Source organism: Eubalaena glacialis, chromosome 10 (genome assembly GCF_028564815.1).
Source record: "Eubalaena glacialis isolate mEubGla1 chromosome 10, mEubGla1.1.hap2.+ XY, whole genome shotgun sequence".
NCBI lineage: Eukaryota > Metazoa > Chordata > Mammalia > Artiodactyla > Balaenidae > Eubalaena > Eubalaena glacialis.
In genome coordinates, this window is record NC_083725.1 from 97,340,779 (window position 1) to 97,368,626 (window position 27,848).

Here is a 27,848-nt window from a genome sequence, read left to right on the forward strand (position 1 = left end):
TCTCCATCTCCTAAATGCTAGGAAATGGAAGGGTCATCAAAGGTTTTATAGGTTGTCAATGTTTGCTGAGTCGGCCTTGCTAAATTGAACCATATGGAGACAGTGTAACATGTTAAATATTTTATTCACATTGTTTACAAACTGTATCCACCTGGAAAACACATGAATCTAAAAAATAGACTATTTTACAGTCATTCACATTTTTTAAAAACAAGTTACTTTTGACGTGAAACTCTAAGATGGAGGCCCTCAGCCTGTATTGTCGTTCAGTGCCTCGTCACATGAGGCTTCCTGCTCTGGGGAAGGAGTTCTAGGGGCAGTCCACCCAGCTGGAGGTCACTAATGGCTCACCTACCAGTGACTGATGAGAAAATGTCAGTGCATATTTTAACTTGTGAACCTTCACTGGTGTAAATCCACCGTCGCTATTTTTGTCAAGGAAATATGCATTTTAGAGCTTGAGTATGCATCGGGTGGGAAGACAGAACGAGAGGCTCATAATTTAATTGGCCATTACAGAGCCATCAAGACATTCCCAGTTCTATAAAGGTGTAACTTCTTGCCCACAGACAGAATCAATGAATTACGATTTTATCGTGTTGAGAACTTGAATCATAGAAACAGAGGTGATTTGGAAATTGATGTAAGCGTCTGTCGACTCTTGGCACATCTGATGCTTCCCACCTAGGAGAAGAGGGGGAATACACTCAGCAAGAATTAAGAATGTGCCTAATTTTGTGTTACTCCAGAAGGATGGCCATGGGAGTTTCGCTGAGTGGCTAAAAAGATGTTCTGGTTAAGAAACTCACTATTAACCTATGCTAAATCCAATTATGTACCAGCTTGATGGCTTAGCTCCTTTACTAATTGAGAAACTTTTCTATGGAATTTGACTTTAACAATCTAAAATCTACAGTATGTTTGTCTTACCCACATCTCACCCCATCCTACTATATTAACTACAAACTAATCTTTTTTTTTTTTTTGCTTTGTGAGCTGCCACAGTTAACTATGTGAAAACTTTTGAGCCTTTGGAATGGGAGCACCGGATGAGCCTCTAATGGCAGAATTGGATCCTTTTTCTCTGAGCAGCACGATGGCACGGGGCACTGTGGTTCTGCAACTCTTCATTAGGGAAGTGATCTTTGATCAGGGTACCACAAAAGATCATCCCCTCCTCCCCTCGGGTAAAAAAAAAAAAAAAGGAATTTCTTAAGGGTTGCTGTCATCACCCCCAAGTAGACAACAACAACTCTGAATCCAAATGTAAGCTGAGATGTGGAGAAATTTTATCAGCACGTTTGCAGGCTTTTAAAAAAGTGAACTTTCAATGTCTATTGCAATCTATTGTTTTAAAAGACAGAAATCCATAAAATGAGCTTGATGATGGAGCAGATCATAGCTTGTCTTCCTGCCACCCATGTGCGTTTTTTCCAAATTTGTATACTAATCTTCGGTCAACCCGTTCCAGAATTCCTGTTTTATAGTAGTACCTGTGAAAGACAGCAGAAGAGGAACGTGAGGAGGGTTCATACCCTGGGAAAACAACAGCACGTTCCTCATTCCTCTCAGGTGACAGGCTGGTCTTTGGTTACCCTGGTATTTTCACACCCTCTTATCCACTTACACTTAAACCTTTCCCAGTCATCTTGAATATTGAACCTCACCACATCTGGTTCAAAACGTGTGTGTGTGTGTGTGTGTCTGATAGCCTGGCTTCAGAGTGATCCCCGGGGAACACTGCCAAGAATGGAAAGGATGGCGTGTCTGTTTACAAACCCTAATCCCACCTGTACCTAAGAGCCGAAGTGTTGTCTCATGACACTTTTGACATAACTCTGCCTGAAGGCTCATGGCATTTGGTGCTGTTCACTTACCTCAGAGCTCTGCTCAACTTTTCATACGTCATTCTGTCATTTCTCTTCCTTTGTCCCCACATCTTTGCCAGGGCTTCTGATTTAACCACCCGAAAAATACCTTGTTCCCTATCTTCCCATTCCAGAATGCCACAGTTTTCCTCAGGAGATAGAAGCAGGTCTCGCACAAATTCCCATAGGTGAGAGCTCTGGAGGCCTTTAGGGAAGGAAAAAAAGTTAGCTAAAAATTAAAACAAAAATTGAAGAGTTGTACAACTTCTCATGAACCCATGAGAAATGCTCCTTCATGGAGTTATTTCCCAAAGTGATGACCGAGCGCTCTACTTGGAACCATACCTAGCTGTGAAATGTCCTCTTCTACTGGGAACCATACCTAGCTGTGAAATGTCCTCTTCTACTGGGAACCATACCTAGCTGTGAAATGTCCTCTTCTACTAAAGTAATTACAAAACACACAGAGAGACATCCTATTTACATCAACCAGCAACACTGGCTCACAAACTTTCCCTGCTCTATGGAACTACCAACTAATTCTTACGGAATTAATGAAATGACCATCGAATGATGTTTTCATTCTTCTTTCTGAAAAGCAGTATGGTTGTACTGAGATCCCATAGCTACAACTGTCTGGCTGGACTAATCCTACAATTATGTTTTGCATGAAAAACTGGTATTTCTCTTGTTCCATTGTATCATAGTTAAGACTGGCTCTGGAGCCTGACTGGCTGGGTTTGGGTCCTGAATTCACCTCTTCTAGCTCTGTAACCAAATCTCTCTAGTTATCTTCTCTCTAAAATGGGTTAGTAAGTGATAAATGGAATGGAATATTTACAAATGGAATATTTCCTGCCATATCAATAAACAAAAGATGTCACAGTCATCAATGATTGCAACCCTCCAATGTGAGCCGGTGAGCCCTGAGGTAACTCAGTGCTGCAAAGGACCCCTGCCATCTAGCAGCCATCAGACTGCAGCCACTCCCTGCGGTGAGCCCTGAGGAAACTCAGGATGTGAAAATACAGGATACTGGCCCCAGATAGCTGAGGTGCGTATCAAAGGAATGATTTCACTGAGCCCAGACTCTTGCATCTTCCCATACCTAGAAAAGAGCTGAATTCCTTAACTTGAGACATTTGGTTTTCTTTAATTAACAATAATCTTTATGACAGACTCTAGGTCCATCCACCTCACTACAAATAACTCAATTTCGTTTCTTTTTATGGCTAATATTCCATTGTATATATGTGCCACATCTTCTTTATCCACTCGTCTGTCGATGGACACTTAGGTTGCTTCCATGTCCTGGCTATTGTAAATAGAGCTGCAATAAACATTGTGGTACGTGACTCTTTTTGAATTATGGTTTTCTCAGAGTATATGCCCCGTAATAAAGCAGAAACTAACACACCATTGTAAAGCAATTATACTCCAATGAAGATGCTAGAAAAACAAAAAACAAAAAAACAATAATCTTCTGACGTTCCGATTACCTGCTCTTTGCTGCAGGACTCCTGTATCTCCTGCCTCCTCCCCTCGCCGCCTCGGAGCAGTTTCTCAGAGTTATCTGAACCGCTGTCTCCTGGGCTGCAGTCCTCATTTTGCCCCCCCAAAACTTAACTCGCAACTCCCATGTTGTGCATTTTTTTAAGTCAACATAAGAGTACCTACCTCATAGCACAGGTTAGAGGATTATGATTTAATACATGTTAAATGGTTAGAACCAAGCCCAGCAGGCTTGACCCTGTCCTGGGTAGATCTTAGTGCTGGGAAAGCTAACAGAATTGCCAACTCATGGGGTTTCTTTAGTATCATCCCTGAGTACTTCAGTGAGAAGGATTCACAGTAGACCAGGAGAAACAAACCCCTATTCAGAAATTTAACATGGTTAGAACATTACTTTAATTCTCCTAATACCATTTCCAAGTCAAAAGAAAGAAATTGGATTTTGATAACACTTATAACGGTAATCATCAATTTCTCTGCTATGTTCTTTGGGAAATAATGGGACTCACTCAAACACTGAGTCTCAAAGCTTATTAAAGTAGATTACTTTGTCTCATGAATGGTTTTAAGAAATGAGCAATGACAAATGGCCTCTCTTACACTTACTTGTTCGACTATGACTGTGACAGTCTTGACTTTTGATGCCACTTGTTTTCAAACAACTGGAAACAGCGTCTGCAACAGAGCGATTTACAGCTGTAGGAAGGAAGCTGGAGGCCACATTCCGACCTCAAATCACACCAAATGAGCAACTATTAATTGAACACCTTTGTGGTAGGAGACAGCGTGCTGGGCTCGTTGGGCATAATTAGTAGGTTTAAGGAGCGTTTGTATTCAACACTGGGGCCCTACCGTGTGCCAGGTTCCGGGCTCTGAGCTGGAGATAGAAAGTGAACAAGACAGACTTGGTCCCTGCTCACCTGGAGGTTAAGGACTATTGGGCAAGGAAAACACAAGTGAAACCAAATCGCCATTGCCTTAAGTGTTATGAAGGAAGGAGGCCTTAGATAGAGAACAAGGTGGAGGAAAGCAACTGCTGTAGATGGGGTGGCCAGGGCGAGTCTCCTGGAAGGGAGACACTCACGCTGATGTCAGGAGGTGGGAGGGTGTTCCAGAGGGAAGGAGCCACATGTGCAAAGCCAAGCGTGGTGACCAGGCAGGACCGTGGGGTGCCCAGGCGTGGCGGTAGGGGCACCGGGCTGCTGGCAGGTCACGTGGGCGCATGGTAAGGACGTGGGATTTTATTCAAAGAGTAAAGCGAAGACTTAGGACTTTAACAAGGTCTACTTTTTAAGAAGATCCCTCTGGCTAGTGTGTGGAGAACAGACTAGAAGGGACACAGGTAAAAGCAAAGAGAGTAGAGCTTATGAAGAGCAGAAAGCAAGGCGTGAACTCAAGGCCGAGTTAAACTAGAAATCACGCTGTAAGTCTGAGACACTCACGTTGCTGCAAAGTGTATATGATTAAAAAATAAAAGGTGGTACCAGATCACCCCTCCCTGCCCCCCACATCCACTTGCCCAGTCCGCTCCAGGCACACTGGCCTCCCAGCTCCTTCTGAAACTCACGGGCACATCCCGCCTTGGGGCACTTGCTCCCTTTGCCCTCAGTGCTCTTTCCTTGGATGTCCAGGGGCTCACGCCCTCATCTCCATCTTTGCTCAAAGTCACCTTCTCAGTGAGGCCTTCTCTGACTGGCTGAGCTGGAATTGCACACGCTCACCCTACTCAACACTCCATGTGCTAGTTTTATTTTTTGCTGTCGTATTCATCACCATGGAACATATTATATATTTATTTATTTTGCTCACTGGCTGACTTTCCCCACTAGAGGGCAGGGATTTGTGTTCCCACCTGTATCCCCCAGCACCTAACACAGTGCTGGGCATATAGTAGCTGCTCAGTAAGTATTGTGGAGCAGCCGCTGTACTGTACTGCACTATACTCACCTTCCCTGCTGTAGGGACATGATGCTATAACTACTGAATGACAGAATAAGTATGCTGTCCATGGAGGGAATGGTGTCCTGTGTACCACACCACTGCCCAGGGCGGCCTGTCTCAGTGTCAGTGGGTCTTGTCCCTCCCTGGTGTGACATCCTGCAGTGGTGCCCTGTGGTCTCCCGCGCAGAGGCTGCCACATTAGTCAGGCCTTTCACACATGGACCTCCACCCAGTTCTCCAGGCTTATCTCTTGCTGCTCCCCAACTTCGTCCCTCCTTTGGGTCAGATGGTCCCAATGGGGCTTGACTTTCTCCTGCTTCCTTTGCACATGCTTCCCGCTCCCCACTTCCACCCAGCTGACCCCACTCTCACAAAACCTCGTCAGGAAGTCTTCTCGGAACTCACCCTCTGGGTTAGAGCCCTCTCTGTCCCATAGCACCTGCGTGTTCCTCAGTGTTCCAGCATTGGTCCCTTTCTACATCTACTGTAGAGGTCCATCTCGTCCGTTGTTCATGTGTACTAACAGCTGATATTAATGGAGCGCTTACTAAGTGCCAAGTGCTTGTAAGGGCTTCACATACAGTATCTCATTTAATACCTGCCACGACCCTGTGTGGTATAATTGCTATTTCCATTTATTGAGGAGCAGCTGAAGCCCACAGAGTTTAAGAATTCCATCCAGAGTGGTGGAGCCAGGACTTGAACCCAGAGCAGTTCCGTTTCAAAGCAGATGTTCACAATTCCTTCTTCAGCATGTCTTTCACGGCAAGTGTTCAATAGATACTTAAAGAATAATTATTAAAGTTTGTTGAGTGTTTGCTACTGCCAGGTGCTCACCCAATCTCGCCCACCCTTATGATGCACGTTTCTTACTCTCCCATTTTACGTATAAGAAAACAGAGGTGTCGAGTGGCTGGGGGTCTCCCTGGAGGTCCTTCACTCACGGGCTCACGAGTGCTAAGGCACAGTGTGCTCTCTGCAGCAGGCACGGGAGGGACATCACGAAACAGGTCCCAGGCTCTCCTCTCAGGGGACTTGCACCCAAGTGGGAAGGAACGTCCAGTGAACAAACACGGCCTATTTCAGTTGGTGATAAATGCCATGGAGAGGAATGCAGCGGGGTGGGAGAATAGAGGTCATGGTGAAGGGGCTGAGCGATGTTGCAATTGTAATGAGAGCCAACAGGGAAAGCTCTCGGACGAGAAGATGCCTGAGCAGAACGGAGCGAGCCCTGGCGATGTCTGGGGAGCACGATCCCGGTCATGTGCCTGCCCGACGTAGAGCTGAGATCGCATGTGAACAGTCCAGCATCAGGGCCCTCAGCCCTAATAACTGCCGTGCATCATTCTCTGGAATAAACAATGACACGAATGCGTGACTTCAACTCTCGGGGTCCCTTCGGCCTCTCCTCCACCCTTAGCCTGGAATTGTATTGATGTGGGAAAACGGGCCCATGCACACGGGCCAAGCCACAATGAATGCTCAGGTGAGATCAGCTGACAGTGGGGTTGCCGCCAGGTAGAGAGAGGTGAATGCAGGTGAGCAGGTGAGCAGGGCTGACGGCCGGTTGATCAAGACCGAGAAAGGGTTCTGCCCTCCTATCTGATCCAATGTCACGCGCTGCGGCATCACCTGCAGAGAAGACCTGGCCACTGTTTTAATTTAATCTTTTAAGAAGAGAGAAAACAAATGGAGTCGTCAAGACAAACACAGGCGAATTATTAACTGGTGACTAGACAACAAGCTTTCTCTGAAATGCCAAAATGGCAAGAAGTGGAAGAGTCACCCTTTTAATTTTTATGCTTTCTCCACGTGCTTTGGATGGAAGAGATTTGGCTTGATGAGATGAACACAGGATGGGTCAGCACGGGGCAGGGCTGTGGGGATGGTGGGGGTTTCCCCTTGTGGGTCTTGCCAGGGATAAATAACCCTGTTTTATCTGTTCCTAGTCCTCAGCGGTGGCTTTGAGGGTAGTCACGTCTCGGCTCGGCTGGAGGCCTTGCTTAGCGGGTGGTGGAGTGAGGGTGTTAGTGGGGGCAGCGGGGCTGAAGCCATCAGTGCATGGCCACGTTGAGGCAGCTTCCCAGATCCAAACATCCCCAAAGTCAGTCTGAGGTGGTGGCGGCAGCAGCACCCTGAACCCCCCGCAAACTTCTCTATGGAGGTCCACAGTGTTCTGGGGGGCAGCTCCCTGTCTCACAATGATCTTCCTCTTCAATGTGCCCCTGCAGCTGGGCTGTGCCTGCCGCAGGGTGAGTGGGGACATGGCCCGGGCTCTCTGCTGTCTGTGGGATTTGGAGAGGTTTGGTTGCCTTGAAACTGGAGACTGTTAAAATGTGGCCAAAGGATATGTTCTCAGTCGTTGATTGAAATCGTGGTCCGCTGTCCTCCAGAAGCTGGGTGGAGGCTGGCGTGGCAGTTTCTGAATCGAGCTCATCACACGCACGTCCCCATGATGCTAGCAGCCCAGCCATAGAGCCTGCACCCCGTGCCAGGGGCAGGAGATGCCCAGTAGCAAAGCCAGGCCCGTAGGCTTTGTCCTCTGGTGCTTCTGCGGTGGAGGTGGGGAGGGTGTGGAGAGGAGAGATCAAGTGCAGAGGGGCTGGGGTACTTCACTTGGGCCAGTTCTGACGGTTTCCTAGCTGCTCAGGCCTGGGCCCCTTCAGCAGGTACTAAGTTGAAAATCTCCTGTTCTCTGAACCATTGTGGAGCTGGGCCCAGACCCAGAGGAGTCCTGAGTCTTAGGTCTCAACTGAGTGGACAGCAGAGTGAACAGCAGGGTCTGGGAGCCTGCGTGCATGTGTGTGTGCTCCTGTGGGCATGTGGTGAAGAACACAGCGTATAAGAGCATAGACTTTGAGAAGATGAGTTGGAATCTCAGCTCAGCATTGACTTATGACTTGTAACTTGTGAGTTACAGCACCTCCAGTTTCCTCAGATGCAAATGGGGATAACATTACTATCTAGCAAAATTATCATGAGGATTAAATAAGTTAATGTATGTAGAATACTTGGCCTGGCACCGCGCTGGGCACATAGTAAGGGCTTCACAAACCGTAACAATAGCTATTAATCTTATAGCTATTTAAGCTGAATGGGAACACTGCTTGAAGCCCCAGGATGCTACTTTGTCCTAGTTGGCTAGGCCCCTGGGCCAGGACCTTGGCGTGGGTCTCAGTAACTAAGAGCAATCATCATCATCGTCATCTTTAAAAAATGAAAGCTCCAAAGTTCCCTTTCTTAAACCTTCTCCATCTGCAGAAGTGAAACCGTGAGTGTTAATTTTCAGAATCAACAAGGCCTTGTTGGAGGATTTGAGATCCTCCATTACCTTATAATTATAAACATGACCTGCTTAGTGAGCTCAGATTCTTTGTAGACATTATCAAACACAAGGCCTCTAATGGTTAGTAATTATGATTATTATTGCTAAAGGGTACCAGTATTTGGAGCATCTACACTGCTGGCACAGGCCAGGCACTTTGTATGTATTGTTACCTGAACTCCTCACAACCCAGCGAGTGTCCCACCATTTTATAGACAAGGAAACTGAGTCTGGGGGAGGTTAAGGAAGCCACAGACTGAAGCTCCATGCTCTGTCCACCGCGTTTCTCCTGCCATCTTCTCCTAGCCTTTACTGTTTCAGGTCATCAGATGTTGAGTGTGGTCCCACAAGAACATCAATCAAGCCCACGTGCCCAACAATAGCCTCAATACGGCCTCGGGTAACTTGAACTCAGTTACTTACAGTCTTTGATGGTGGCCTTGGTCTCTTCAGGGTCATTAAAAAAGGAGTAACCTGGGAAAGAAAAAGAAATCCACAAACCATGGCATACAATCCTGTTTCCCCAGCCAGGCCAGGAGGGGAGGTACTGGGGAGAAGGGGAGCCACCGTGCCCTCTGCAGGGTACTTTTATTTCAGAAGGAACCTTGGAGACCACCTGGCCTTTATAGGGTCACCCTGAAGCCACCCCTGAGAGATGTAATCTCCTTGTTTTTTTTTTTTTGGCTGCCCTGCGAGGCTTGCGGAATCTTAGTTCCCTGATCAGGGATGGAACCAGGCCCAAGCAGTGAAAGCACCGGGTCCTAACTACTGGACCGCCGAGGAATTCCTCAATCTCCTTGTTTTTAAAGGCCACCTGGAGAGAGCCCTGGGCCACGCATCCCAGCAGCTTCTAGGCTTTTCTGAGTGGGCACTGGGAGTGAGTTCTGGCTTGGGATCAGGAGGCCTGGGTTCTGAGCTGGGCGGGATCACTGACCCCTGTGTAGGCTTGCCCAGTCACCCTGTCTCCGGGCTTGTGTACCTTACTGGCAACATGTGACAAAAACACCCCTGCCCTCCCTGCTGGCTCTCAGAGTCTATGATCTGGGATGTGATCTCTAATCCCTTGGGGATTTGAACGCCTGTTACATGCGGGTCAAAGAGGAAAATGGACACGGGAGGCTGCAAGAAATGCAGAACCTGACACGAGAATTTAAAGAGGAGTCTGGAGACGGTCGGCACCTTGGTGGTCTCTGAAGAGTGGGGCGAATCAAGAGTTTCAGATCACATTTTCACGTAGCAGCACAGGCCAAAGGACATCTGCTTTCTAACTTGGTGTCCAATGTGAGGACTAGTTTCCATTTACTGAGAAGACAGGAACAGGGCAGAGTTGTGACTTGATTCCTAGAGCCGTTGGTTCTAGGAATGGTTGGTTCTGGTCAGCCACGCACTCTCTTCCCTCTTCCCGAGAACAGGAGGGGGTGATGGGGGATCTTCCTCTCCTGTGCTGGGAGAGCCACCTCTGCCCTCCACCTCTCCTGCCATCTTCGCCTTCCAGTGACCAGGGCCCTCATGCTTCAGGGCCCTTCAACCCTACTGCAATACTTGCTGAGCCAGACAGCACGCTGGGCCTAGAGCCCCCGTTAACTCCTCTCCCTGCTAAAACTTGTTCTGTGTCATTTTCTGCCAGAGCCCTAATCTATGGGGTAATATAAGGCCTAAACTAGGTAATAACTAGTTAACATATAATTTATTGTCCAAACAGGGACACTTTTGAGACTGAAAGACAGGATAATGGGTGAAGACACCGTGTCCTGGGCAAATTGGGACACTGGGAACTTTGGTCACAATACATGTATTTCAATACACTGTATACATTCTCACCCAAGGAACATTAAAGGAGGAATTTGAGGACAGAGCAGGCTGATGGAGTAGATCATCTTACTGATCAACAGGATAACTGCCCTGGCCCATAGCATGCCTGAAAGTCCACCATTGGAGGTGGCTTTGTGACTCCAGGGATTCCTTAGAATAAGAGGCAACTTGTGGCCTGCTTAAAAAACAGTTGGTTTTTAGCTTATTTGTTCTGCACAGACTTTGAGGTAATGGGACCAGGGACAGGTATTTTTTGATGGAACAGTTGCCAGGAAGGGACTGCTGGGCCTGGAGACCAAACGTGATTGACTTGACGTTCTGCCGAGGTTGGCGGTACCAAGCTGAATCTCTTCTCAGGATGGAATACTCATCTCTGTGGCCCTGGGGTTCTCGTGCAAGGCTGTCCCCTTGGGATGGTTCTGAATGGAGCCCCCAGCTCCTCCCTGAGCCTCTGTGATTTGCTCAGACTTGCCTCCTTTTAGGGAAGGCCCGCTGAGTGGAGGCCACTGCTCCTGGCAGGTCACTGTCACTGGCGATAATCAAGCAGAGACTGGATAACAATGGACAGCAGGTCTGTTTGTCCCTTCTTCACTCCAGGGGGCTATGGCTCCCAGGGCAGAAACCAAGCAGTGCCTGAGAGCCCCCATCCTTAGCTATCCTGCTCTCAGGCACCCGTGATGGGGGAGATCAAGGGGAGGGCAAAGAATCATAGAGCTGGAAGGTACTCTGTGGGTTTCCGCCCAAATAGGAATCCCTGCCACGGCACCCCCATCAAGCAGGGGGCTATTAGACTGCTTGCTTATCTCCAGTGCTGGGGATCTTCCTACCTTAGGTATCTTTTGAAGCTGCCTTTTAATTCATTAATTAATTAATTAAAGATTTTTTTGATGGGGACCATTTTTTAAAAGTTTTTATTGAATTTGATACAATAGTGTCTCTGTTTTATGTTTCGGTTTTTTGGCCGCGAGGCACGTGGGATCCTAGCTCCCCAACCAAGGATCGAACCCATACCCCCTGCATTGGAAGGCGAAGTTTTAACCACTGGACCACCAGGCAAGTCCCCTGAAGCCACCTTTTTAAAAGAAGGTGCTAACTTTTAGAAAGGTCTTTCTTAAAATTGAGCTGAGATGTGTTTCTTTATTTTTTTTTATTTTTTATTTTTTTTTGTTTCTTTATTTTTTAAAATTTCTGCCTCTTGGTTATATTCATGATGACAAAAACAGTTGCCATTCATTGTATTTGCCTCCTTATTTGCTGTGCCAGATAATGTTTCACTGAATCCTGTCAAGAAGCCCGGGGAGGTGTGTATCATAACCCCACCACAGAGGCTGAGACAATGGAGATTCAGAGAGGTTAAGCCATTTGCCAGAGGTCCTGCGGCTCCAAAGTGTGAGAGCCAGGGTTGGAACAAAGGTCTTTGTGATCTCACAGTCTTTGCTTTGTACTGACTTTCCATGAATCAGCCCTGTTTGCCGTGTGACCTTGGAGAAGTCACTTAACCATTCAGGACCTCAGTTCCTTTCTCTGTGATATGGGGATACAGAATTGTATGCTCTCAAAAAATGTTTCCGGGTTTAAAAAACCTGTCCAGCAACATTCTACTCTTGCAGGGCATGTTGGTGTTAAATAATGCTACTGGGGCCACCTTGCGGCCACTTGATCCTTGACCATTAGGAATGTGATAAAAGGAAATGGCAATTAGTCGGACTCCTCTGGAAACAGGGAAGGGAAAGGGTCTAGTTAATTTTCTTCTCCTTCTGCTTAATAAAATGTCAACCAGAAGTCTCTTTTTGTCCACCCTTTATGGTTAACAATCTTCATGAACATAATAGTTTGTTGTATCAGCCTGGTTCCTGGGCGGTCCTTGAACGTGTTTTGGTTTTCTTTTTCTTTCTTTCTTCTTCTTTTTTTTAAAAAATATACTCAACTTGCTTACTTGTAACTCACTCTGTTTTACCTCCAATCTCTGATTCTAGCATACTAGAGCTTCTGGGTACAGAAAGGTCTGGTTAACAGGGGATTTGGTTTAACAGAGAGTTGCAGCTAATAGAATTTCGCCATGTGAGTCATATGGTAGGGAAGGACCTCAGAGGTCATTTGGTCCCAATACCGGGCCCCTGTCCTCAAAGCCCAGCCCTCTTGGCACTGACCTTGCGAGCGCATGTTCTGGAGGATGAAGTACAGGTACTCCCCGCAGACACCAGCTGCCTCGATGAACTCCTCCTGTGTCATACTGCACAGCTGCAGGCCGCTGATGTTGAAGTGGCAGAAGGAGATGCAGTTGGCATCCAGCTTATACTGGTCGCAGCAGAACTGGAGCCATTCCCAGACGTGGCGCTTTGTCCAGTACTCAGGGTGGACAGACGTCCAGTAGGAGTCACAGGCTGCACCAGGAAGAGACAAGTGAGGGATGACAGCCAGGAGAGGATTAGAAGTCCCTCGAAGGAGGCTCTACTTTACTAACATCCTCATCCTCTGTCCAATGAGTTGAAGGGGCCTCCAGCCCTGGGTTTTTCTGCTGGGGTCCTGGTCACCTTCTGTCCTGCAGCGAAAACCAGGGGGGACTGGATCCTCTGAGTGGCCTTACTGGCAGAAGAGGGAATGACGGGGCGAGAGACCTGGTCATGGCTAGGGAGTGCCTTGAAAGGGGGGAACTAAGGGAGAAGGAAAGAAAAAGTCCCTTCAGGTATTTGGTTTCAGACAACAGGACATCAAGAGCATAGCCTTTAGAGCCTGACAGGACTGGGTTCAAATCCTGGTTCTGCTGCTTTCTACTTAGGCAAGATCCATAGACATTTAAGCCTCAGTTTCCTCATCTGTAAAATGGGGATAATATGCTCCACTCACAGGGCTGTTCTGGAGTTTGTGGTTAACGCCTATAGACTATATGGTGCATAGAAAATTATCAATCAATTCAATACTTATTATTGGGTTGGCCAAAAAGTTAATTCGGGTTTTTCCACACCATCTTACAGAAAAACCTCAAGGAAATTTTTGGCCAACCAAAACAAATGCCTGTGGTGTGCCAGGCACCATCCGAGGCTGATCTGATTCCCTCTGCTGTTATGGAAAGCTGCCCAGCACTGGCTGTAGGTTTGTGTGCTGCCCCTGGCCATCTTGTGCTGAGGGCCTTGGGCTGCTGAAATGTTGCCCAGGCATCTGGCAGACCTTGGATGACCAGGGCAGGTTCCTCCAGGGGAAGGGGGAGGTGGAAGCATTGGTTGTAGTGTTGTTCTTGTGTTTTTGGTGCTGTTTTGAGGAATTTCTATCCAGAGGGCAGATTCCCTTCACTCCTTCATTGAAGGTCCCTACGCCCCAGACAGAAGTGGGTGCCATCCTATCTGGGAGGCTGAGAGGAGGCTGTGCCTAACCCAGGGGCAGAGATGGGTGCTCAACAGACTGTCCCAATGCCAGGAGAAACCGAAAGGGCGGCAGATCTGCTATGGAAGATGTGAGGTACCAGGTCCTTGGTCAGGTACTTTGACATAAACAATTCTTGCCATTGCCATTGTACTCATTCATTCATTCATTCAAAAAGCTTCAGTTTCCTCATCAGTAAAATGGGGATAATGATAGCACCTACATCATAGGGTTGGTCTGTGGATTAAATGAGTTAATACATGTAAAAGTATTTAGGGTACTTAGAACAGAGTCTAGAAGATTACCACTGAACACCTTCTATTTGTGAAGCAACAAATTTTGAGCTGAGAATTCATGATGAATGGGAGGTTTGGTCCCTGTCCCCCAGGAGGTCACAGATGAGGAGCCTGAGGGTCATGGAAGTCTTGCCCAAGATCCCACAGCCAGTGTGGGGTAGAGGTGGGATGTGAACCCCAGTCTGAACTTGAAAGCCATTACTCTTTCCGTTCCACCATGCTGGTCCTCAGAGGTCAGCACAGAGAAGAGATCAGACAGTGGAGGCAGACACAGAGCCAGAGAGAAGGAGAAGGGCTGAGGAGAAAGGCAGGGAGCAGAGGCAGGCAGGGGTGACTGGCTCAGGCTGTGTGGACAACAGAAAGTGTCTCTCACGAGTTACACCCCACAGCGCACGGCAGTGAGGCTGCTATGATTCCCCCTTTAAACGCTGCATTGGCTGCCCCTGTCCACAAAGGAACTGTGGTGCTTCTAATCCCAGGCGGGACATGGCTTCTCTGCCCCTAAGCACCCCCTGTGTGTTGGCCAGGCTGCTATGTGCCCTGATCTACATTAGCTCTACTTCCTCGGATTTCCCCCTAAAACATAGAGGCCTTCCAGAAATCTCTTTTCCCACTGTGAAGTGGATTGAGGTCAAACTTGAACACTAGGTTTGCTGTAGACTCGAGTCCTTGGACTCTTTAATCAATAGAAATTGATAAGAGGCCAGACAAGGAATTCAGGCAAGGTTTTCTTGGGACTTGTGCTGCAGCATGAGGGAGTAAGAACAGATGCCCTTGCTTGATCCCCGAGGAGGGTCAACCTGGTCCCTTAAACAGGGGGAGGGTGGGGACGAATTGGTGGGTCAGGCGGGAGGGGCGGTTTAGGTAATCTGCCCACCCCCTTGGTGGAGCTGAGCGCAGGAATCATGTGTAGGACCCTGCTTTTGCTCCGGCGCCTCAGAAGTGGCGGTTGGGTTTTGGCCTTTTTGTACCTTATTGTTCATCATTTGCCCCAACTGCACATGTCTGCAGTTATTTTTAGTCCTTCATAATGTTTTTCTTTGGTATTTTGTTGTTGGAGGACACGTTTGTCCAGGTGCCAGCACTGCTGCAAAGGGTCCCAGGTCCCAGATCTTAGGTTTGTTTAAATTTAGGGTTTTAATCAGAATTCTATATGTGTGTGGGTCAAAGAGTTGATATCCGGCCAGGATGGTGGAGGCTGACGTTGTGGCCTCTACCTGCTGGATGAGGAGGGGCGCCCATCAGCCGCTGGGGATGCCAGGGTCTCCTGGGAACACCTGGTGGCCCTTCCCCCATCTGGCCTCTGCTTTCACGTGCCAAGTTCTGGCTGGAGTAAACCTGGGGCCTCCACTTCCCTGGTATTCCCATGAGAGATGTTTATGAGCCTTGAAATTCTTCCTCCCTGGGTCCCGAACTGAGCCCCGCCGGAGATGCCTATCGGGGTGCTGCCCTTGCAGGGCACACTTCATTTCTTTCCATGGAGAGGGTGCGCCAAGTCTCCGAGCCCCTCCCCTCTCTCTTCCACTCCCAAGTCATTTTCTTTGGCTCTGGGAGACGGCCACGGCCATGTTGTTTCTGGAGGCCAGTGGGGGCCTAAGGGATTCGGAGAAGTGTCACTGACACTGGGAAGGGGTCGCCGGCGCAGCCTCCGTCCCCTCGGCTCTCTCTCCTCGGCAGCTTCCCCGCAGAGCAGGCTTCGTGTACGGCTCCTGCCCGCCCCCCGGGGGAGGCCAGAGCCAGGGCCAAGCACGGCAGGCTCTCCTCGCCGGCGGAGTCCTTCCCAAGCACGAGCGAAGTAGCTGTTCTCAGCCAGGTGGAGGGCGAAGCGCCAGCATGCAGGGAAGCCTTTTGGCTGTGGTGTGGTTCCAGGGTCCTGATCTCACAGGGGTGAGGAAGGCCTGCTCCCTCCTCCTCACCACCCCCCCAGCCCTCCCGCAGCATTGCCCCCAGCTCAAGGTCTTTGCACAGGCGCCTCTGGTCACCTAGAGTGCGGTCCCCACCTGTCCTCTAAGTAATTGCTGCTCATCCTCAAGACCCAGCTCACTGCCCCTCTCAGGGAGGTTTGCTGTCCCACAGGGGCGCGGCCAGCTCTGCCTCTTCACCCTGAGTCAGGAGGGCGGGGAGCCGGCCCAACCCCCTGTGGGTGTTCGGGAGGTGAAATGACCAGCCAGGGGACTGACACTTATTATCTTCACTTCACAGGGAGGAAGCTGAAGTTCTGAGAGGTTACGTGACTCAGGCCACACGGCTGGTCGGTAAGGGGGTTAGGCCTCCACCAACTCTTCCACCTTTGGACGTGGGAAGTTTGCATCACCTTTGCCTTACTCTTCTTGGTTGACAAGGACCAAACTGGACACACATCTGGAAGACTGACTCAACAATCCCGGTGAAGGTGTATATATATAAATATATTAAAATATATGCACATAGTTTATATAAATATTTATATAGTATGTGTATGTATTGTTATATATTTTACATATTACGTGTATTTATTTATATATATTACATATATATATTATGTACGCATATAATCTAGGTTTGCAAAATCAGAAGAAGGATAGAGAGACTATTGATGACAGTGTTTGAATGACGTGGAGATCCTTTCACTACTCGGAAGAGATGAACTCGGGGAAGATAAAAGACAGGGTGATACATCCAGAGAATATATTATCTTTAACAGGTTGTATTGTCTGGAAATGTAAAGTGTTTGCCTCAATGTGCCTACTATTCACAAAATAATTTAGACTTTTTGGAGAAGCTGAGCTATGAGGCCCTTCTGCCTGTGTTTACCAGTTGGGTACGGATGATGTCCTGTACCTGGTAGACTTAATCCAAAGGTCCGCAGGCCACGATTAAACAGCAGCCTTGGCCAGCTCCTTTGAAGTCGGAAGTAGGTCAGGACACTTGTTTAAGGGCTAGCTGCATTGGGAAGAAGAATTAAGGGGCTAAAGGGAGTTTTCAGCAATTCTGGGGGGAAATGCTCACAACCGATGCTATAACCTGGGATGCAGTGAAATTTGGAGGGAGGCCTTAAGTTTTGGAGCTGGCTGGCACACTCAGATTCCCACAGGGTCAGCAGGTTATGTCCATGCCCAAAGTGGCCCCCGATGGGGACAGTGGGAATGGGCAAGTTCATGCCGAGTGGACAGTGGTGGCCCAGCTCCAATTGGCTGTTGCCAGGCAGGAAGGTGGGCCTGTGTTGCCAAGCCCAGATTGTTATGTGAAATCTCATGATTTTTCAGTGCCGACTTATTTAATTTTTAAAAACCACTCTGAGTGTCAGTCAAAACTCTTCCACAGGCTGGCTCACTCCTGGCAGTGACTTCGTGAGGAAGAACTTCACAAGCTTCTGGACGGTTGTCTCCTTCAAGACTATTGTTTACAGTGGGCATGCGAAAGCTTTTAAACTTTTTTAGTCGAATAGTATTTTCTTCAAATTGAAACTTCTCTGGAAAAAAGCAGTGCTGCTTTGCTGGGAGTTAAGGGGAAGGTACTATATGGCTTCCCCTCCTTAGCCCCAGAAGGCTCCTTGAAAATCACTGTTCTAGAACTTGAAACCACGGCTCCTGTTATTTGGATTCCCCCTAAAAGCTGAAAGGGTGTGTGATCTCACACTTAGTGGTCCTGCCTCCTAGGACTCATCAGCAAAATGGGAATACTAGGACATACCCCATAATGCTGTTAAAAAGATTAAGTGAATCAATACATGGGAAGTGCTTGGAAAAGGACAGGCAGGTAGTAAGCGCCCATTAAATACCACCCATTTATACTTGTTAATATCGGGGCTACTCATACCACTACGTTAATTGCATTTCCTCAACTCGTTAGCTGTGCAATCCTAACAAAGTTTCCTAACCTCTTTGGACCTCAGTCTCCTTCATCTATAAAACAGGAATAATAATAGTGCCTACCTCTTAGGGAGTTTGCTACGAAATGGAAGAGAAATGATGCATGTAAAGAACTTAGCCCAGTTATCTGAACGACAGGAAGCTTTCCATATGTCACTTGTAATTAGTTATTATTTTGGGATGACATTTGTTCTCAGGGAAATGAGGCCATCTCCACCGGGGCCTCAGTCTAGCTGAGGGACAAGCAGAACAAAGTAACCCAAAACTCAGTGAGAGCGAGGCAGACAGTCTGGGTCAGAGGAGGCCTGAGTTAGACGGATTGGACCATAATTAGCATGATTTATTAGCATCAGGAATTGGGAAAGTCTTTTGCCTGGAGCAGCGCTGAAGAGGCCAGTGAGTGGACTGGATAGCACTGGGCACCATCGATTGTGGCTTTGCCACTGAAAGGAAGGACTTTATGAGGAGAGATCCGAAATGATAGATTGCTTCTAGGTTTCCCTCCTGAGCTGGTCTAGCCCCATCCAATAGTCCTTCTTGGCTTTTCTTCCAAGCCTGTGGAATGATTTAGACCATGAGGTGGAAAAAAAAAAAAAAAAAAAAAGCCTGGAGCAGTGTAAGAAACTGGGTGGAGAAGAGACGAGAAGGGCTGGCTGGGTATCAGCAAAGAGCCGAGGCCGTGGGCGTGTGGTTAGAAAGGGGCAGAGAGCACCAAGCCCTGAGTCGTCCTGGGGCCACAGCTGTCCAAAGGCTTGGATGCGTGTGGGAGAGGCCGGAGGTGGCTGATGGTGAGGTCTCTCCTTGGGGGTGTCCTGGGGTGTGACTACCGCCACGGGGCTCACCTTAGGCTTTCCAATGATTTTTGTATTTCATTATCTGGTTTCGATTTAGAAATTCCTAGACACTCTCTCATATCTGATCTCAAACTTCTATACCCTGAACGGGAGTCTTGCCTAAGAAAAGTCCCTGTGAGACCCAGATGCCTCTCTTCCTGATCATCTGGTTGTTAATACCCAAGATCAGGGTTTTGCACCTTTTTTTCTTTTTTAAGAAACAGTTCTGTCTTCAAATAAAATCTCCCATTGCTAACATATTTGTTGAGCACTTAGTACGTGCCAGTTACCATGCTACACTCCTTGAGTTTTCTCATGTCATCCTCAACATGATGCTATGAGGTCCTAGATCACGTAGCTTATTTTACAAAGTAAATGATGAAAGTAAGGCACAGAGCGGTGAAATCCCTTCTTGAGGTCACACAACGAGTAAGTGGCTGAGCGAGGCGGAGGTGATATAGGCAGATTCCAGTTCCTGCAGCCAAGCCTTAGTAACCACTATGCTGTACTATCTTCCAAATCAAAGTGAGGGAGGGGGGTGGAGAGGGGGCCCTAAAGCTTGTCCTTCTCAGCTGTCACTGCAGGTCCCCGAGGGAACTCCTGGGAACCCCTAGAGCTGCCTCAACCTAGAAACCTCTGCCGCAAAGTATAAGGAAGATCCGAAAGCCAAGGCCTACTGAGTGTCAGCCTGGCCGCCTTGGCAATCAGGGGAGGGGTGTGTGAGTGTGTGAAGGTCAGGATGGAGTTCCAGAAAGTAGGGGTGAGATCAGGATACTCCATGGCTTGTCAGATGCTTGGCTACTGGAACTTGATTGGAGAAATAATCTCTTCAAAATATCACATGCTTGTGAAATTTACGCACTTCCCTCCTACACCCCTCTTTGATAAAATTTTCCAGTATCTGTAATTCTTTACTTTAAAAGCTGAAGGGAAGGCCAGGGTTAGCTCATGACATTCTAGAGCATTTTGCAGTCTGTGACTGCTCACTCGCCAGCCTGCCGTGCAGCCTCGCAGAAGTGCTGCTTCTAAGAGAGGCCAGATGCTGCTCACTTAACACACGTCGGGCACAGATTCAGCTGCCCTCTGCTAAAACCAGTTAAGAGGCAGTAAACAGCTGGTTATCCCAACTAGGTCGCGAATTCCTCCCTGCACTCTCACGGACATCATTTATCCAGCGGACACATTTCTTTCTCCCTTTTTCTCCCTTTGGTCTCAAAGTGTCTAAGCTGCCAACATGCTGAATTGGAAAGGCTGAGATGGAGACCTGGGCTGCTTTTGTTCAATATGAAAAGTGAAGCGAGCAGACAGAAAGCTGTTTTTCCACCAGCTGGGAGTCGTGAGGTGTCCTGGCTACAGTGACCACTTGCCAAGTGCCAGGTGCTTTGCTGAACACGTTATATGTGGAATCTCAGTCAATCCTCCCAATGCTGGGAGGCGGATGCCGTTTCAGCTGAGGAGAGCATATCTCAGAGATGTTAGGGAAAACCTGCCCAAGGTCATGGGGCTGGTGGATGCCAGCACCAGCCCTTGACCTCAGACCCAAACAGGAAGCTGCCACTGGGACAACCCTGAATTCAAGCTGGAATTTCCTGGGAGGTGGGCAAGGACCTTAGGACAGATGGCAGAGCAGTGTCTGGAGGAGAAGCTGGCTGTCCCCTGACGCATCCCTCTCAGAGAAGGTTCTTGCAGACACTCAGACCCATGTGTCACCTCTTGGGGTGACAAAAAGACAGAAGGCACTGCAGGGCATTCCTCCCACCAGTGGGACTCAGGGAGCCCGGGTCCTCATTTGAGACTAAATTTTCATACCCAACCTTGACCTTTATGAGCTCAGAGATACTCAGCTCCTTCTGAAATCCAGAGGGCCAGAGGGAAAGCCCAAAGCCTGGCTCCTCCCTCGGGGAATGTCAGGAAGCTGGGCCACTCTCGGAGGATATTTTGTCTTCACATCTTGGTGGGAATTTCTAGTCTCCCAATGGGTGGTGGAAGATGAAGTCTACCTCTGTGATGTTGCCTGATGCAGGAATCAGAGACGCTTCAGGAAGGGATCCTAGCAAGGACCTGGTCCAATCCCTCATTACACTGATGGAAATGCAGAGGCCTCAGACACGAGAAAGCGGGGTCCGTACTTTTTAAATGCACAGTTCAGTGGCATTAAGTATATTCACATTGTTGTGCAAATATCACCACTATCCATCTCCAGAACTTTTTCTTCATCCCAAACTGAAACTCATCCTTCATTTTTACACACTTGTGTGCGCTTGCTGTGTGCCTGCCATGTCCCAGACACTTCACACCTATTAACTCATTTCACCCTCACAAGTCTGTGAGGTAGGCATTACTGCTATCTCCACTTTAGAGATGAGAAAACTGAAGCATGAGAGGGTAAGATGTTGCAGTTATTAAATAGCAGAGCCGCTCTTCATATTTAGGGCACCTGGCTCCAAAGTCCGAGCTCTTGACAACTACAGAAGCTCCTGGAGCATTGCACGGGGTAGGCGGCTGAGGCCACCCCCTGCCATCCTGCTCTGATGCCCCCTGGTAGACGAGGCTCCCAGGATGGCAGCTCTGGGTTATGCATGGGTGGAGAGAAGGTACAGGAGCTGGGCTCCACCATCGTGGGACACATGGGGAAGGGACAGGGACTCGAAAGCCTTCGTTTTCCTCCTTCAAATTTAGCCTCTTGACCAAATACTGAGTGTAGGGGAGATCGAGTACATTCCTCATTGTCTTTCTGGGAAACAAGGTGCTGCTTAGGCCTGAAGGAGAATTACAATGTGCTGCTGGATGACTCAGGTCCATGTGCAATTATCTGGACCCTGGTGAGAGTGAGCGATGTCATATGTACAAGTGTGTCGTGTGTGGGGTTGGGGGATGGTGTGGGATTCGATTTGTAAGTATGTGTCTCAGGTCTGTCTGTGCAGCACTGGTCTCTGGCCTGGAGGCAGGGGCTCCTTGAGATGGACATTTCACAGTGTCCTCAGAGGCTTGGCCTCTTCTGGAGGCTGCCGGCCTCCTGACCCTGGTGTGGGCCCCGCTGGGCCGGAGCACACAGGGTCAAGGCTGGGTGGTGAGGCCTGAGGGCTCGATCAGTGCTTGCATCCCCCTCCGCGGGGCGTGCACCTGCCGTGCTAGCGGTCAGCCAGGCTTGCTGTGATGTGTAGTCACCCAAGCACCTGGGGACAGAGGCCCACAGAGGGTTTCTGGGGCAAAGCTCAGCTGGCCTCCCTTTGGCATGGGGCTTGCACAAGGCCCCGTGCTTCCTTCTTAGGAGGAGAAAACTGGGCTGGGAGAGGAGGAAGTGTGGGGAGGGCAGCCTGGGGGACAGCAAGGGGACTCCTGTTTACTGAGCACTTGCTTGGTGTCAGGCTATATATTTCACAGTTTGGCTCCCTTAATCCTCACAGTAATTCTCATCATCCCTGCTTTAGGGATAAGGAAATAGAAGCTCAGAGACTATCTATAATATTAATACCAATAATCACAGCGTTACATCATTTATAAGATGACCATGTAAGATAGTTAAGAGTGCAGACGCTCAAGTCAACTTGCATGAAACTTAACTAACTGTGAGACCTTGGGCAGGTCATGTAACTTCTCTGTGTCTCAGGTTCTTCATCTATAAAATGGGAATAATAATTAGTAATTTCTCCTAGGGCTTCTATAAGGAAGAGACAGGTGTTTGGTACAGGGTCTGGGGTATAGCTAGTAGTTAGCAAATGTCGGCTAAAGCCACAGTGATCAAACAATCACAGTGTACTAGGCTTTGGGCTAAGGGTTTCGTTCTATTACATTGTTTAAATATAATAACTCCAAGAGATTGGTGTTATCATTCCCTTTTACCCATTAGCAAAATAAGGCTCAGAGAGGTTAGTGGAGTTCCCCAAGCCCACAGAGCTGGGAAAAGGTTGGGGTGAGGATTCCAGTGCTTTTCTCTCTGCAGGAGCGGCCCTTCCTCTCGCCTGGGTCTCCTGTGACCCTCTGCCCTTAACACTGGTGAGAGCTGGTGTTTTCAGGCCCTCAGCATGGCATTGTCACCCGCCTGAGGCCAGCACCACCTCCTGCCCCAGTCTGTCCCAGCTCAGATGAGCTTCTCCAGACATACACACCTGTCTGATGCTCAAAGGCAGGATAATACTCTTCATTGCTGAACAGGTCAGTCCACGACATCAGGGGGTCGCAGAAGGACGCGTTGGGCAGGAAGGTGCTGTGTGCCACTGAGTCCAACATCACCCTGTAACGGCAGGAGAGGCTGTGAGGAGGCGGATGAAGGAAGAAAGCCACACTGTAGGAGCCCCCAGCAGGGCGACACTTGGTTTTTAGTGATGACGGCAAACACTTACAAACATGCAGTCTCCCAGGAGCCAGGCACCCCTCTAAGTGCTTTCCACGGTGACATTTTTTAATCCTTGCCACATCCTGTGAGGTTTGTGTGTATATCCCCATTTTATAGATGAGAAAACTGAGGCAGAGGGGTTGAGACAATTGTCCAGGTAACATGGCCAGTAAGTGGCAAAGCTGGGATTTGAGGATGAAGGCTTTTATTATATAATAATGTTCTTTCTTTACTTTTCCTATTCTCTCACACCTGAGCCCTGAACTCTGGATTATAATGTCTAAAAATATACTTCTGGGACTTCCCTAGCAGTCCAGTGGTTAAGGCTCCACGCTTCCACTGCAGGGGGCAGGGGTTTGATCCCTGGTTGGGGAACTAAGATCCACATGCCGCATGGTGCGTGGCCAAAAAATATATATATATACTTCTGAAAACGGCAAGAATTATGATAAATGAATATGCCCACAAACACTAATCCACAATTCTGAAATCCAAAAGCTCTGAAACTGAAAGTATATTTGTGTGTGTGTGTGTGTGTGTGTGTGTGTGTGTTTGGTTCCGACTTATTTCCCAGCAAAAACAGTCCTGAATTGATGTTATAAAATTTTTATATATAATTATAATATATATTATATCTATACTTCTATATATGTATATAAACTAAATACTATACATTTATTAAACATGTACAACTATAGATATGCTATGTAGTTTTATACCTATAGCTATAGTTTTATTTGTTCTACTTGATGAATATTCATATGATACACTGCAGAAATATTAATGCATTTAAGCAGTCCTAGCAGCCAGTACCTTGAGAGGGGTATTCTGTGCTCTGCAGTATATACCCTGTGTCACCTTCTTAATACCTGAAGAATTCTGAATTCTTCAGCACATCTTGCCTCAGGGTTTTGGATAAGAGAGTGAAGACCTGTGATAATTGTAACACACTTGCTTCACAGAGGGCTCTGGGCTGAGCAGTTTACATTCACTATTCATGGTGTCCCCAGGGCAACCACTCTGAGACAGTTTCTGGTGTGGGTTCTGTTTTTATAGATGAGGGATGGGCGCTCTGAGATTCCAGGTAACACGCCGCAGAGCACCCAGGTGGCAGGTGCTGGAGTTTGGGTGACAACGCAGGTGGGTCTGTTTAAGAAGTCATGAACCTAATTGCTGCGCATGCTGGCGAGTGGGAAGCTTTGGGAGAAGATGACTGGTCGAGGCTGGAAAGGGGATAGAAAAAAATGGGCTGGGGCTTCTACTCATAAGCATTCTTGCCCACACCAGTCTCATCTTTCAAGTTTCCTTTTGCTGTTTCCCATATTCCCACAATTCAGAAAAAAATGAATTCATGTTTGGTGAATTAGAAAAATCTGTTCACCCAACTTCTATTATGATTATTGCAATAATGTTGATGAGATAGCGTGGTTCTACTCCCTTCTGCAAAGGGGACACAGCAGCTCAAAAATCACACAGCTGGGAAGTGTCAAAGCAAAGACTAGATTCCAGGTTATTAAGTGCATGGAATTTTAGATGGTCAGGAGCTTATTAATCATCTCGTCCAGTGTTTCCCAAACTTTAGTCATTCGCCTGCCACCATGATAACTTCCTTAATATATTAAAAAAATCACTTCCCTTTTTATTTTAACATAACCACATTTATTTAAAAGGAAAACTTTACATCACCACTATAAATGGAAAGTAGGTATTCGTTTAACATACATAAAAATAAAGACATAAGCATTGAAATAAAAATTAGTCATCCGTGCACCGCCTAGATCAGAGGTTCACAAACTACAACCTACAGGCACAATCTAGCCCACTAGCTATTTTTGAATGGCCCACAGCTAAAAATGATTTTACATTTTTAAATGGTTATGTATTAAATGGTTATACAAGTACACACGTAATGTACTTGATTTTTGCCTTTAGGCCTGCAAATCCTAAAATATTTACTATCTAGTGCTTTAAGAAAAAGTTTACCTACCCCGACCAGATTTATCTCACGTATCATGAGTGGTCAGAGTACCGCATGTTGGAAAGTACTGAGTTGGTCTAATCTTTCCCCGCACCCATTTTACAGCTGAGAAAGTTAAGGCCCAGGAAATTTGTGTAACTTTGTCAAAGTCACACAGCGTTATGGTATACAGAATTCTTAAGTTTTTTTTCAACCCATCTGCTTCCCTTTCTAAAGACACTCACAGCCTCATCTGTTCACAGACGCATCCCAGGTTCACTTACACGTCAAATAGGACCTCAGTACAGAGAGGGGCAGGGATTGTGTGGTTCCAGAACCGAAGATCAATTCTTTGGGGATGTTTGCAAATCTATCTATCTATCATCATCACTATCAGATGTGCATGAGAACTGTGCTCCAGACATACATAAATAACTGAGTTCAAATTCTCACACATAGGCACCCTCTCTGGGCGTCATCAGAGATTCACCAGACCGCACTAGGAAGCCTCCTTCCTGGTGCCCGGAGAGGGTTAACGTGCCCAGCAGATTATCACGTTCTTAGATCTCCTGCTGCGAGCCATATCAAACAGAAGTCAAGGCTGCCTGGGTTTGGACTCTGATTTTCCCACGGATTGATTGGTTTTATATCCAGAGCAGGTGGCTGGATGAAGAGGGATAGGGGTGGGAGATTATGAAGGAGGGAAGGGCCCCTGGAGCCCAAAGCCCGTTCTGCTTTCTGGACATGACCCCAGAAAAGTTCTCCTAAGTGAGGGCTCAAGGTAAAAATGCCCCCTGCCCCTCTGGGCCGGAGGCTCAGAAAACGGAGGAAGAGGATGGCAGACCTCTGACATGACCTTCACGGCTGGGCTTGGAGAAAGGAGAGGTGGCCTCCACGTGGAGGAAAATAGAAAACAGTCCCCAGGTCTTCGGTGTCAATTAGGAATCCTCCAGATACATAATGTGACAGTAGGAGTGCACTCTTCCTCATCTCTGCCTAGCAAAGCTCTCAAAAGTCATTCGGTAAATTGAATTTGATCATACAAAAATTAGGACTATTTTTGACTGGTATGATATTTACCTCCTTTAAAGACTTCTTTTTTTTTCTTTTCTTTGCACCAGCCCACTCGCTTGCTCTGTAATCCCTCCAGGGCTGTACACAGCACCGTCTGTATCTGATTCCCTTTGGTGGTTCTTCTATGGCAAATTATATCCATCAAGTTTTCTTAAAGGGCTGTCTTCAGGTGTACAACATGCATTTTTCTTCTGTAATTATCTTTTGCTTTGTGGAAAGATGTGTTTTATAAAAGGCAGCAGCTTTTTTTTTTCTTTTTTGCTATTGCAGTGGGAGGACGGCGTGTTATTAACTCTGGATTCTCCACAAGAGACCTTGGCCACTTAGCCAGCGGGCTCTAGGTGTGAAAGTTTGGGAATAATGGCTGCTTTGTATTCAGCAGCCCAGCTTCTTAGGCTCTCTATGGTCCTTTTAATAATTGAACATTTTAGCCCTTAAGATTTCTTTAGTGTAGGTGGAACAGGGTGGTGGGAGAGAACAGCTATTTGGGGACCCTCTTCTCAGTGAAGACGTTGATGCCCAGTGACTTGTCAGCCCAGGCCTGAAGTTAGAATATGTATTCCCAGTGGGGGGAACAGTGACCCTAGAGGGAAAAAATTGGTTCTTGAGGGTCAAAAAAATCTTAGCCATTATAATCCTTTGTGACCCTCCAAAGGGCCATAGTACGTAAATGATAAACAGTAAATCTGTGATATTAACATTTCATGGAAGGGGTACGATTAAGAAACAATGATCTAAAAAGGCTCCCTAGAGGGGGTGATAATGAAAACAAAGGTTGAGAAGCACTGGGTTAGAACTAGAATCAGCACCAGGACAAGAAGGGATGTCTAGGGAGGGTCCTAGGCCTGCTGTTCTAACCACACATTTTTGTTTTTTGAGGGGCTGCCTGGTTTGTCATCATAGAAAGAGCACTGGGCTGGGAGTCATGATTCTGCCTCTCGCTCCTCGCCGAGCCTCAGTTCTTCATCTGCTAAATGGAAACACCGATGAGGTGGACTCCAAGACATGCCCCAGCTGCATGACTTTCTGCAGGAACCCACTCGAGTGGGCCGACACATCCACACATGTGCACGCATACGCACATGCATATATACGGTGGTATAGTTGGATGGCGCAGTCAAGTAAACTCACCAAACTGGAGTACAATTCAATCACTACAGAGATGAAACTTTTAGCTCTAAAAATTCCCCCAATTTTCTCTTCTCCCTTTCCTCCTATGCCCACTGTGGACTCTGGACGTTCTTTGCCTGGGCTAGCCAGGCGCCTTAAGTACTTTGGACCCTCACTCACTGCCCATCCACAGACCCACGGCAGTTGGAATCAGTTTCCCCAAAGGGTCGTCCACATTCTAGCTGCCTAATAAGTAGGAAAGGGTCAAGCACATTCCACGCAAGGGGAAGGAATCAAGTGGGTTCTCTTCCATGCACGAGAAAGGCTGGCTGGACCTCTGGGAATGGCGTGGACGCTCAGGTCCCCAGTGCCTGCAGAGGTTTCCTACCCCTTCTGAGAGCCGGCTCACTCACCAAGGTGCACGGGGAGGGTCCACACAGTCAGAGAGACAGGCCTGTGGGCTTCTTGCCCTCACACGAGTCAGAGGCAGCAGTTACAGGTGTGGTGTCCATGGCACCTCTGCTCAGCCTTCCAGAGAGAGCAGAAGAAAGCCACCCAGCCTTGGTCAGTTAG

General features: G+C 47.7%; 1 protein-coding gene across 2 annotated transcripts; it reads right to left on the minus strand.

Moving 5' to 3' along the window:
- Positions 1 to 156: 156 nt before the first annotated feature.
- On the minus strand, positions 157 to 27,848 carry ELF5 (E74 like ETS transcription factor 5). Of its 2 annotated transcripts, none has more exons than XM_061203228.1 (7): positions 27,689 to 27,848; positions 22,908 to 23,032; positions 12,609 to 12,842; positions 9,070 to 9,120; positions 3,987 to 4,055; positions 1,878 to 2,073; positions 157 to 1,493 (listed from the first exon to the last, which is right to left on the minus strand). In XM_061203228.1, exons 2-7 carry the CDS (start codon positions 23,026 to 23,028, stop codon positions 1,397 to 1,399), a joined length of 768 nt encoding a protein of 255 aa, XP_061059211.1. In that variant the 5' UTR covers positions 23,029 to 23,032; positions 27,689 to 27,848; the 3' UTR covers positions 157 to 1,396. The 2 variants fall into 2 exon arrangements, with proteins under 2 accessions (XP_061059211.1, XP_061059213.1); XM_061203230.1 differs by lacking the exon at positions 27,689 to 27,848 and adding an exon at positions 26,172 to 26,285.

Coding starts and splice junctions, on each gene's coding strand:
- ELF5 (XM_061203228.1), bottom strand. CDS start 23,028: ATGTTGGACTCAGTGGCACACAGCACCTTCCTGCCCAACGCGTCCTTC. Junction 9,121..12,608: donor CCAGAACATGCGCTCGCAAG/GTCAGTGCCAAG, acceptor TTTCTTTCCCAG/GTTACTCCTTTTTTAATGAC. Junction 1,494..1,877: donor AAGTTGAGCAGAGCTCTGAG/GTAAGTGAACAG, acceptor TGTCTTTCACAG/GTACTACTATAAAACAGGAA.